This window comes from Felis catus, chromosome A1 (assembly GCF_018350175.1).
Source record: "Felis catus isolate Fca126 chromosome A1, F.catus_Fca126_mat1.0, whole genome shotgun sequence".
Classification (NCBI taxonomy): Eukaryota; Metazoa; Chordata; class Mammalia; order Carnivora; family Felidae; genus Felis; species Felis catus.
Genome location: NC_058368.1, coordinates 111368244 through 111381587, shown reverse-complemented (window position 1 = coordinate 111381587; position 13344 = coordinate 111368244). Strand labels below are relative to the sequence as shown.

Below are 13344 nucleotides of genomic sequence, written 5' to 3'. Positions count from 1 at the left end.
ACGCACGTGCACACACAAGCACGCACACACTTTCCCTTTCTAAAATAAACATTGTTTAAAAAATTTAAATGTTCTATTTCACCTCATGCTTACAACTCTAAGATAGGTATTTTCACATCCCATTTACATATGAAAAAGCAGACATTTTAAAACATTTAAGCAACCATGACCAATGGCTGTTCAAGTACCCCCAATACAGTAAATTTATGTATAATTATGTCTATGTACAGTTGTACCAATATTGTAACCAGTATATTTAAACACAATATGTCATGAAACTTTTTTTTTAAGTTTATTATTTTTCATAGAGAGCCCTAGTGGAAGAGGGGCACAGAGAGAAGAAAAGGGAGAATCCAAAACAGGCTCCACATTGTTAGCACAGAGCCCGACATGGGGCTTGATCCCACAAGACATGAGATCAAGACCCGAGCCAAAATCAAGAGTCAGATGCTCAAATGAATGAGCCACCCAGGCACCCCATGAAACAATATATTATAAAAGCTACTAAAATTTTTTTAAGAAGAAACACAAATAGCTTTAGTATTTTCTTCCTGCTTTCAAAATACATGTCCCACTTTGGAGATCGGAGTGAAAATCCAAGAGCAAAACAAAGTGAAGATTTTCAGTAGTTTTCAAACTTGAATGTGTATCACAGAATCCTACCACCCCAGACACACTTAAATAGCAGCACTAGACCCCTAAATATTTAGAACTTGTGCTCTTTTTGAAGCTCCCAGGCATTCACTCACCTGCTCTTTCATTGAGCTTTCCAAACTGGAGACTTGGGCCCTGGGCTGGCTCAGGGGATAGGGAAGACTCATTTTGCAAAAGTCTACAATACAGTTCTGGGAGTCTCAGCTCACAGAAGACTCTCTCAGGCAAAGGCAAGGAGAGAAAATGCTGACTTCAAGTATTCTGGACTTGCTGGACCCCCATAGCTGAGAGCCTGCTAGGAATTCAGAAATAAAGGCCATGGACACTTTAATATGCAAGGCTGCTAAAAAGTGCCTGGAGTTGACAAGCTGCTAAAAACCCATCTATTATTAAGTGCCAAGTTAAAATGATATGCTTTTTCTGTGGACAAAGAGCCATTTTTCCATAGTGAATCTTCACATAGTCTTTTTTCCATAATAGGCAAAATTGAAAAGAGTCTAATATTCAAAACATGGACTATCAGTTATCCACATATTAAAAATGTTTAGGAACTTCTTCCTTCTAAAACTCTAGCTTTTACAGTAGTCCTCATAATATCTCAGAGGGTAACTGAGCTCCAGTTCCCTAAAGGGGTTAAAACTTTCATTATTTTTTCTTTCACATTCACCCCCCCTCCCCCGCCAAGGTTAATGCAAAATTAGAATTTCTTTTTAAAGGATACAGCTTCAAAATCATGAAGTCCTATAACCTGAAGCCATATTTGGAAGAGAATAAGGTCAAGAAAAATAATCAAAAGTAAATTCCTCAGGGCGCCTGGCTGGCTCAGTCGGTGGAGCATGCAACTCTTGATCTAAGAACTGTGAGTTCAAGCTCCGCATTGGGTGTAGATTATTTAAAAATCAAATCTTTAAAAAAAAAAAAAAAAAAAAGGAAATTCCTTGCCAGTCATGTGATTTGATAGTATGCACTTACCTATACATCCAGCTAAGCCAGAAGGTACTTTAAAAGTGAGACCACTGATATTGTAGGGATTTTGCAAGAAAATGTTTGTTTACAATTTTTCTTCACATTTCTACCTAAATTCCTGCCTGAGGAAATTGTAAGTTGATATGGGGCAAGACAGGGAGGAGGGGAAGACCTTCAAATACCTGCAATTGGTAACACTAGAAAATCTTTACCTAGTGAGGGAACTGTACCATCTTTAGCTCTGGAGAGCTCACCTAAGAACAGAACATATGGAAAATATTAAGATGGTGATTATACTCCCAAGCTAAACGTCCAACTCCAGTGAGATTTTATTAAGGTTTTCTGATGATTTCATCACCTAAACTGAATAAAAAGCTAAGACATCCCCTCTACTCCTCCACATATATTCACTCTCTTTCTCTTTAGATTTACACATTCATCTCTTTTTTTAAGGTTTTGTTTTTTTTTTTTAATTTTATATTTGAGAGAGAAATAGGGTACAATGCAAATAGGGGAGGGTCAAAGAGACGGAGAAAGAATCTGAAGCAGGCTCCAGGCTCCGAGCTGTCAGCACAGAGCCTGATGCGGAGCTTGAACTCATGAGCAGTGAGATAACAACCAGAGCCAAAGTCTGACTAGCGCTTAACTGACTGACCCACCCAGGTGCCCCAACACACCCATCTTTTTTAAAGCTTAACTTCAGCTTTTCAATGCCAGAAGCAGAAGGCATGAGAAAATGCCAGTAGATTCCAATTCTGACATAAAACTATGTACCAAACTGTGAAGAAATGGGAGCTCCAGATTCAAATCTAAGAGGAACCGTAAGATCTCAAGGATCACACTGGGCTAAGCTACTTACAATTCTTGTCTGCTACAAGAGCTTATTAGCATACAGGAGCACCTGGGTGGCTCACCTGATCGTCCCAACTTCAGCTCAGGTCATGATCTCAGGGTTTCTGAGTTTGAGCCCCACACTGGGCTCGCTGCAGTCAGCCTGTCAGTGCAGAGCCCACTTTGGATCCTCTGTCCCCCCCCCCTCCCCCCCGGCCCCTGCACCTCCCACAGTTGCATTCTCTCAAAACTAAACAAACATTATAAAAAACCTTATTAGCATCCACCATCTATAAAGTGCTAAAAACAGTAATAATTTTACAAAACGAAGTGTAGCTTTTTACCCTAGAATTCAATTACCATTTTCCCCCTAGCTGCTAACTTAAGCATTATTTTCTCTGTCACTAAAGGACCTTAGCTGATGGTTTTATAAAGGAAAGGAGGGCACACAGGGAAAAGAGTTCACACTCAGCTAAGTTACAACTCTGGAGGCTTGGTTTTCTAGCTTGTGATTCTTCAGGCGCTGATATACTATTTAGAAGCAGATCCCATAGCTGGCTTTATGGGATTTATATGTCCCAGGTACTCAAAAGCTGGTTCTGCTCAAACAAAAACCTCCTCACATGTAGGGGTTGCCTGCCTCAAAAGAAGGATTGCAGTCTCCGGCGCACTGTGACTGCCAGCTGAACACCATTTGTACACCAACAAGGCTGGTAAGACAGGCTATATCGAACAATAAGCTTTCTAGACAGACTTGGAGAGAACTTAACCATCATTGTTTCATTCCATACTTCCATTTGGTAAAAGCGAGTGTCACTGTGGCAAAATGCCAACTGCGACATGAACTATCATTTCACCTATACCCTATGTGTCTTATGCCAAATACAAACACAATCTAAGAGTAAGAGACTTCTTCAGAAAGGTATTTTTGGATAGAACTGTGTATTTTGGGTAGTGAGTTGCTAGGTACAGAGAGTATAATACTTCTCTCACATGCCTACCAATGTAAACAAAATTAGAAAAACAGCATAAAACATCTCAGCAGAGATAATTTTAGGAAAGTGCAAGTTGAATTAACTTTATTTTATAAGGAATTTAGAAAACATGAGCAAATATTGATATTGCAGTTAAAAAAAACAAATTAGTCTATACATCATTCAAATTTTAAAAATCAAAGAGTCAGTGTGACACTAAAACTGTAATAACAGAGAAATGGGTTTCACTTCAGGACAATATACTATCAGTGGTTTGTTACAACTAGATATACAAACATAAAGGTAGTAATGCTACAACGATGTAAAACTCTGAATCTCAAAGTGATCCAGCAGCCTGAAGGGAGCACCAATTGTCACCAATGTGAGAATGCCACATATTCTATCAAAAGAAACACACTATCACTAGGTAATCAAAATAAGCAAATAAATAAACTGAGGGGAAAAAAGGAGCCCAAGATGCCTGCATTTTAGAGTAAATGGTTTATTTGATTCTCTTGTTACATGTGTTTTGTCTGTTATTTTCTTCTAAGAAAGAAAGGTAGATATGCAAGGGACCCAAGAATATTTCCCAGTTATATCTATGTTAATTTTTCAGTAAGAAAAAACTTTATATTGAAGAAATAATGATTGATACTTCTTCTCATTTTAACCAGTTAACATACTATTAAAAATGATTTGTTTTAGTATGCTTTGATTTTTTTTTCTTTTTTAAAAACTCTAAGAATATTCAGAAACTTCGCTGTCTCTTCGTTTAAGAAATATAGCTATCTATTTAATTCCTGGAATTTTTTTTTTTTTCAAGAAGTGACAACAATACAAAGTTCTAATATACCAGGAGTCTTGAAAAGAATATTGTGTGATCCAATTATAACAATTTAAATTAGAATGTTCAGGAAATATATGAGGGGTCAAAAATATAATTTATGACTTCTTGTGAACTATTCTTCACTGAGAGATGCTTAAATCTAAGTCTATGACACAGGTACCATCATGCTTGAAAATTTTTAAGGAAGAAAATTCACAACCTTTTCAACAACCTTGAAGAAAATGTGGATTAAAATTAGTAGCATGTTTATATGTACAAATGTATAAACAAACACTTTCGGGGGGAAAAGGAAACAATATTTATAGGCTACAAATCACTTTCTTTTAAGGAAGATTAAAAAAGAGTTAGTAGCTAGTCATAGAACTAGAAGCTGTGAGGAGAACTTAAAAGTGATAAATACTAAAACTCTTTGCAGTGTAAAGAAATGCAAAAAACTCTTATACTACAAATCTTTAATTTTACAAAACTGAAAAGCAGTCCAACTATTGCCCATTTATGATGACAAAAACTGAAACAAAAACTCTGAAACATTTTGTAAAAATTCTATTATAACATTCTTAAATCCAGTTCATACTGTTCCAATGAATCAAGTAAGATTTAAGCTCGGGGGGGGGGGGGGGGAGGGGGGACAAAATATTAGAGAATTTTACCTTTTCTGAGGAGATCACAATTTCATTTCAAAAGGATATGGTGAGTAGGCCCCTAGTGACTTGTGTACTTTATTACCGGTGATAGAAAGTCCAAATATTTCCATTTTTTTAAACTTCTGGAAGTTTATCCAGACTTTTAAAATATTTGTACTTAAACTTTACATTAAAGGGCATCATACTCTGAAAACAGGCCTGCTTTAGATATAGTTTGATAATTCTGGTGGTACTTACTGAAAGAAGATTTCTTTAGCAAATACTGGTTTCATGTATTTAAAAAAATCAGCAAGACAGAATTTTAAAAATCTTAATTTACAATACATTGTAAACTGCAGACAACTGCCACATGTATCACAGACCAGCACAGGTAAAAAGTTTTTTCGAAATATTTTATAAGACTTTGTATCTTCCTTTATTTGTTGGTTGGTATGAATTTTGCTACAAAAGAAAACAAAAGATACAGGGTCAGAAAGAGCAAAGGATAAAAAAAAGAAAAAGAAACAGGTCAAAAAAATTTCCTTCACAAACTTACAAAATTATCAGATATTTAGAACAGAAATTATTAATATTCTTATACTAAGGAAGAAAATAACTCTTCAATAACTAATCATTTGTCTGTGTTCACTGCTCTTTGACAACTGTTTTGAACCAACTTAATGGTGGTGGCATCAAGGTTCTTTTTCTATCACTCCTTGGTGAAATAGTCTTAAAAGCATTTGATTTAAAGGTTGTTTTCCTTCTTTCCTCTTGTTTTATGTATCTTCTACTCTTTAAACTTTTTATTCCCCTAAAGAAAGTTCTGTAAGGGGAATTTTAGAAAAGCTCTCAAAAACACATTCATAGAAAAAGGATAAAGTTTCCTGTCAAAGGGCCCTTGCCCAATGTACACGTTATAGGGAGTTTATAAGCTTCAACTGGCACTACAACACAGGGATGTGTTTGCCTCTTTTGGGAAGGTGGTCCATAAAAGGATGCCTTTTACAAGGCATAACTACTTTGGAAAATTATTTAGCAACACTTAAAGCTAAACTACACAACACTGTAAACAGCAATTCTACTCCAAGTTATATACCCAAGAGAAAAGTATACTACTATGTACAAAAGAGACATGAAAGAATGTTCACAGAAGTTATCCCTAACAACAAAAAAGTAAATAACCTCAAAGTCCAATATATAAATTGTGGGTATATTCACAAATTAAATACCACACAGCCATGAAAGGGAATGAATTACTGCTACATGCAACAACATGGATTTCCTCAAAGTAATGATGAGTGGAAAGAAATTGGATACAAAAATGTACACAGCAGTTGATCCCACTTATATAGAGTTCAAATATAGGCGCAACAAATCTATCAAGGTGAAAGTCAGAATACTGTTGTGTTTGGGGGAGAGGGATAGTGACAGGAGGAGTATGCAGGGGGCTTCTGGAATGTTGGCATTGTACTGTGTTTCTTGATCTGGATAGTGATCGTATCAATATGCTTCCTTTGTGAAAATTCATCAAACTTTATGTTTATAATTTGTGTGCTTTTTTTTCTGTATTCATGTAATAGTTCAATAAAATGTTTATTTGAACAAGTCCTTGAGGTTTTCACTCACCAGCCGGATCAGTTCTTCTTTTATAAGTCTGGTGATTTCTGCCTTTGCTTTCTGCACAGCCAGTTCATTGGCACCTGGTAATAAGTGGAAAACATTATTCATGTTACTAGAATTACACTAGATGTTTATCCATGTCATGGAGATCCAGTAGGAAATACTGTAAGTGACTTTCAGAAACATTGTACTGCTTGCCAAGATAGTCTTTCAATACCTTGGGGAAGGTCATCCAATTTATACAATGGCTGCTTATTATTCAGATCACTTTTAGAGTTTCAAATGTAACCACTGGGATCACATTGCAAGTAGTGTTAAGAGTTCTTGCTATGATTAAAAAGAGCAGAGAAGGGGCGCCTGGTGGCTCAGTTGGTTAAGCCTCCGACTTCGGCTCAGGTCATGATCTCATGGTTTACAGGTTTGAGCCCCATGTCAGGCTCTGTGCTGACAGCTCAGAGCCTGGAGCTGGCTTCGGATTCTGTGTCTCCCTCTTTCTCTGCCCCTCCCTCCTCATGCTCTGTCTCTCCTTCAAAAATAAATACCAAAAAAAAATTTTTTTAATAATAAATAAAAAAAAATAAAAAGGGCAAAGAAAAGATGATTAGCAGTTTGTCCAAAAGAGACAATTTTTTTTTTTTTTTTTTTTTTTAAAGTCAGAGGGGTGCCTGGGTGGCTCAGTCTGTTGAGCGTCCAACTTCAGCTCAGGTCATGATCTCGCAGTTCATGAGTTCAAGCCCCGTGCTGGGCTCTGTGCTGACAGCTCAGAGCCTGGAGCCTGCTTCAGATTCTGTGTTTCCCTCTCTCTACCCCTTCCCCGCTCATGCTCTGTCTCTGTCTCTCAAAAATGAATAAACGTTAGGGGCGCCTGGGTGGCTCAGTCGGTTAAGCGGCCGACTTCGGCTCAGGTCATGATCTCATGGTCCGTGAGTTCGAGCCCCGCGTCGGGCTCTGTGCTGACAGCTCAGAGCCTGGAGCCTGTTTCAGATTCTGTGTCTCCCTCTCTCTGCCTCTCCCCCGTTCATGCTCTGTCTCTCTCTCTGTCTCAAAAATAAATAAACGTAAAAAAAAAAATTTTTTTGAAAATGAATAAACGTTAAAAAAATGTTTTGTTTTTTTTTTTTAAATCAGAGAAACAAAATCTCCATGGTTTATTTATTTAACAAACACTTAATGGGCACTTACTATATTCCTTGGCGGAGGACAGGCCACATTGAAGGAGAAGTGATGACATGGATTATTTTGCAAAGGGAATCATATGGGCAATGATATAGATTAAGAAAGGCATGCTTAATTACTGAAGAGTAAGAAGTACAGTACAATTGGAAAAGAGTGTAAAAGAACACAGCAACATAGCCAAGAGGATGAGGCAATCTGGAGACACTCATTCATATAGTTACCTCAATTCAAGAAATATTAAGCAACTGCCACGTATGATATAGCCTGAGAGATACATTATATAAAGAACTCATTCATGCTCTTCATGAACTTGTAGACTATTAGAAAAACAAACTTGTAGAGACAGTACAACAGAACAAGAAGGCCGGAAATACTCTCATCAGAATGACTTCTAAATATCACTACTTACAAAAACCTTTCCCTCACTTCTCTAAGCAGAGTTAAGTGGTTAAGAGTTGAGGAGCAAATAAAGTACGAAATAGTTAACAAGATACTGAATTCAAGGAAAAACAGGTATTATCAGCAGTGACTGGATGAAATTCAATTTTGAGGATTGCTGTAGGTGAGGTGCTCATGTGACATCTTATTGCAAGTGTCAATAAGGCCAGTGGAAATATGGATGAGAAGTAAAGGAGAGACAGAGACGAGAGAGCCATCAAAGGTAGTGTTAAGGGATCTGCAGCCAAGGGACAATGCCAGGGAACAAGTAAATCTAGATAGGTAGCACAGTGCACAACGATAAAAATGAAAGAGCTGGGCCAGGGGCACCTTGGTGGTTCAGTGGGTTAAGCATCTGACTTAGGCTCAGGTCATGATCTCACGGTTTGTGAGTTCAAGCCCCACGTCGGACTCCATGCTGACAGTTTGGAGCCTGGAGCCTGTTTTGGATTCTGTGTCTCCCCTCTCTCTGTCCCTTCCCTGCTAGCACTCCCTTTCTCAAAAATAAACATTAAAAACATTTTTAATAAAAAAAAAGAGCTAGACCAAAGAAATAGATGAGAAATTAAGAACTAGGAGTGAAATATTAAAGAATACAAGGAGAACTAGGGTTGCAATGTAGAGGACTATATGTTTATCATTCTATGTAAGAAAAACAGTTTTCTGGGGTGCCTAGATGCCATAGGTTAAGCGTCCAACCCTTGATATGGGCTCAGGTTGTGATCTCATGGTGGAGGGATCAAGCCCCACATCGGGCTCTGCATTGGGCTCCAGTGCGAATGTGGAATCTGCTTGGGATTCTCTCTTCCTCTGTGCCCCTTGCCTGCTCACATGTGTGCACGCACGCACTCTTTCAAAATCAACATTAAAAAAGAAAAAAGAAAACCAAATGAGGAAACAGTTCCCTTATTAGATGGCAATGATCTTTTTTTTTTTTAAATGTTTATTTATTTTGGGGAGAGAGGTTGGGGGGGGTGGGCAGAAAGAGAGAGGGAGACAGAACATCTGAAGCAGGCTTTATGCTGAAAGCAGAGAGCCCAATGTGGGCTCAAACTCATGAATCATGAGATCATGACCTGAGTCGAACTCAGATGGCTAACCAACTGAGCCACCCAGGTGTTCCATGAAGGACCTTTTTGACCCCAGAGAGAGCACAGGGAGGAGGTCAGGCGGCTGAGGAAGAAAAGGAAGAGGAGGAAGAGAGGAGAAGAAAGAAGAAGAGGAGAAGCAAGAAGAAACAGGTTAACAACACGAAGGAAAGAGCCAGGAGTATGGCTGTGAAGTCACAGCAACATATCTCATCTAAATCCTACACCTTCACCAGCCAGCAACCACAATTTTTTTTTTTTTTTTTGAGAGACAGAGAGAGTGTGACCAGGGGAAGGGCAGAGAAAGAGGGACAATCTCAGGCAGGCTCTGCTGTTAGCGCAGAGCCCGATGTGGGGCTTCAAATCACAAACGGTGAGATCATGACCTGAGCCGAAGTTAAGAGTTGGAAACTTAACTAACTGAGCCACCCAGGTGTCCCAGCAACCACACATTTTAAAGCTGTGGGTGCTTGAAAAGAAGAGAGGTGGATGAAAGTGAACAAAAGGGTAGACTCAAGAGTGAAGCCAGACTGAAAATTACAATAAAATGAAATTCAGGAGGAATGTATGCTACTTGACATGGTTAGTGTGAAGCTTGTTGATAGTCTATGCTGTTTTAAAAAGAAAGAAAATGACACTATCACCTAAATCCAAGAAGAGTAATTTCCCTCCTTTTGTTAGAGCCTGACCATTTTGACCAGTTTAAAGTTTTCACTTACAAAGCTTCTTTAGGTAATAGGTTACACATGTTTATAAGCTGCCATGGAAAAGAGGCATTTCCTTTCATTGGTCCTAAAACAACTCTGGCTGCTTTTAAGGGATTCTCCACTAGTAAAAAGAGAGGGTCACAAAACAGGCTATAAATTATACAGGATGGCTAGGCACATAAGTCCTTCCTGTTCTCCTTCCCACTGCCTAGTGGGAGGCCTGGAACTGCTGAGCCACACAGAGCCCCCAAGGAGCCAGGCAGTATGGTCCCTCCAATTACAGAACTAGAAACAGATGACACTAGGCTCCTTCCAACACCTGTTTTCATCCTATTAGAGTTCAGTTGATTTGGCTGGAGTTTCAAAAACTAAAATATCCTTTAAAAAACTAATCATCTATGAAAATCTCAAACCTTTGGATCATTTTAATGACTAATATCGAGCTCTTAACACCACTATGGCTCTAGAATCCTAAAGATTCATTTTTGATAAGATTATTTTTTTACAGAGAAAAAGAAGCTAGGTTAGATAATAAAAATTAGATGTTACTTCCTAAGTATAAGATGACAGTGGGGGGAAATGCCTAGAACCATTCTAGGTGGATGGAAAAGTCAAGAAGAAGCTGTGGGCTTCTCACTTCACTTGGCAGTAGAGAAGGTATGTTCTGATAAAGTTACATGTGAAATGAATCTTGATATATAAATTATGCTAAACAAACATAATTACCTTTTAATTAAAAAAAATTACATAGAGGATCCTTTTTCAAAACAGTCATATGTCTGATTTACCTCTTTATAAGGCAGGCATTTAAAAGTATTGATTCTGCTTTAAATGACACCCATGATATTCAAGCTTAGAATAAAAGGCTAATTCCATGTATACCAAAAATTTTATCATCAGATTCCACTGGAGGACACTGTGTCTCCATCCCGTATGGCCTAATGAATACTGTGGTAGGAGACCCGTCCAGTTCCAAGTGCAGAAAGATGTCAGCACCCCCATATTACTAGAGAAATAAGGAAGAGTGTCACATGATTTGCAAACACACAATCACTGGCAGACCAAAAGTCTTTCAGGATACATAAAAGGATGCCATCTAAAACCTGACTTAATCGAAGTCACAATCACAAACAAAAAAATGCAATTTTTTCACCTTTGCCACAATTTATCATTAACTTTAACAAGTCCGAGGGGCGCCTGGGTGACTCAGTCGGTTAAGCATCCGACTTCGGCTCAGGTCATGATCTCATGGTTCGTGGGTTGGAGCCCTGTGCCAAGCTCTGTGCTGACAGGTCTGAGTGTGGAGTCTGGAGCCTGGTTAGGATTCTGTGTTTCCCTCTCTCTTGCTCCTCCCCCACTTGCACTCTTTCTCTTTCCTCTCTCGAAAATAAACAAACACTAAAAAAAAAAAAAATTTTTTTTTTAGTCCGATAGTGAGGGACACCTGGGTGGCTCAGTCGGTTAAAGTGTCCAACTTCGGCTCAGGTCATGATCTCAGCGTTCCTGAGTTCTAGCTCCACATCGGGCTTTCTACTGTCAGTGCAGAGCCCACTTCTGATCCTGTCTTCTCTCTCTGCCACTCCCCTGCCCTCAAAAATAAATAAACATTAAAAAAAAAAAAGTCCAAAAGTGAGAGTGCAGCAGTGAAAATGGCAGAGGCTGGAACTACAAAAGCCTGTCCTTCCACAAAAAGTGAATAAACTTGAAAAAACTTGAAATCAATTGTATCAGAACTTTGGAAACTAAGCAAAAGTTTACAGGGACCAGGCAATCCCTTACTAAAGGAAAAAAAAAAAAAAAAGATCAGCAGAATCGTGGCAATAGCACTTTTCAGTGCTTTTACTTACTCTGACCCCATCTCATACCTCTGGCCAGGAAACAATTTCTACTTAGGGTAGATGGGATACACACTGCACATGTGTTTCTGTTCCTGTGGTCTTTATGCTAAGATGCCACACAAAAATAACTGAGGTCACCAATTCAAAGGAAAGTGACTAAACAGGCACAGCACTAACTAACTTTCAGTCACATTTGTAGAATTCTTTGTTTCGGCCAGGAAAGAATCAAATCCTAATATATAAGTAAATCATCTGTACATTAAATTCAGTAAAGAACTTACTTAAAATTATAAAATCTTCACAAAATCAAAGAAATGGCAAAATATAACAAGAACTGGTGACAAACCTTATTTACAATATACTTTCAGTGGATCTAAATACCTTCCATTGATCTTTCCAACAACAAATTTGAGAGCTGAGCTATCCATTACAGTACAATACCAACCATGTATGTGGCTATTTACATTTTATATAAACCTGGCTGGCTCCGTAGGTAGAGCGTTTGACTCTTGATATCAGGGTCATTAGCTTGAGCCTCATGCTGGGCATAGAGATTACTAAAAAATTAAATTAAAAAAAAATCAAACATGAATTCCTTTAAAAGTTTTTAATAAAAATTAAGTAAAATTTACAAATTTCAGTCACACTGGCCACATTTCAAGCACTCCATACTCATCACAGAGAGTTCTATCAGACAGTACAGCTTTTTTTGTTTTTAATTTTTTTTTAATGTTTATTTATTTTTGAGACAGAGACAGAGTGTGAACAGGGGAGGGGCAGAGAGAGATGGAGACACAAAATCTGAAACAGGCTCCAGGCTCTGAGCTGTCAGCACAGAGCCCGATGCGGGGCTCAAACCCACGAACCGTGAGATCATGACCTGAGTCGAAGTCAGACCCTTAACCGACTGAGTCACCCAGGTGCCCCCAGACAGTACAGCTTTAAAGAAATCAAATAGAGAATAAGCCTGTCAATACTTGTACCATGTAATACTTGTACCATGAAGACAAGTGGCTATAGGGCTTAATCAGATGCATAACTCAGAAAATTTATTAAGTGTTTACCATGTGCTCTGAGAATAGAGCAGATGACAAAGTCATTACATTCACAGAACTCTAGTAGGGGAGACACAAACAAGTAAAAACATACGACAATTTCCATGTGAGGAGTACTGTGAATAAAAACAACAGGTAAAGAACTACAGAGGGGAGAAGTGGGATGAGGTAAGGCTTCTTCGTCAGAAGGGACATGCATGCCTCAAAGTACCAGGGTGGTGCCTGAGATTATACACCGTGCGGGAGAGCGGCTCCTCTGCAGCCATCAAAGCCATGTAAAGCACAAGGTACACAGACTTTCAGCTTACACAACACCTGGAATAAACCTCTCCACAGCTCCAACAATAGTATTCAACAAATATTTAGTTCATTAAATAGATGAAGTGGATCTGCCTTGTCTATACTTATAAGTCTGTCACAAAGATGTTCAGATTAAATATAAATGAAGGGAAACAAGTTGTCCTAGTATGCAGTGGAGTAATATATTAGAGGAAAAAATCAAAATGGAAACTATGTTTTGAACTCAC

At 38.4% G+C, this 13344-nt stretch overlaps 1 protein-coding gene across 2 annotated transcripts in view; it reads right to left on the bottom strand.

Annotated features, from left to right (window-relative positions):
* Positions 1–3499: 3499 nt before the first annotated feature.
* The window catches only part of DDX46 (DEAD-box helicase 46), a 70891-nt gene continuing 61046 nt past the window's right edge, over positions 3500–13344 (bottom strand). For both annotated transcript variants that reach the window (XM_006927606.5, XM_003980775.5), the window contains exons 22-23: positions 6522–6595; positions 3500–5357 (exon numbers count right to left, since the gene is read on the bottom strand). In XM_006927606.5, the coding sequence (XP_006927668.1) occupies positions 5310–5357; positions 6522–6595 (122 nt within the window). In that variant the 3' untranslated portion in view covers positions 3500–5309. The remainder of the gene's footprint in view (positions 5358–6521; positions 6596–13344) is intronic.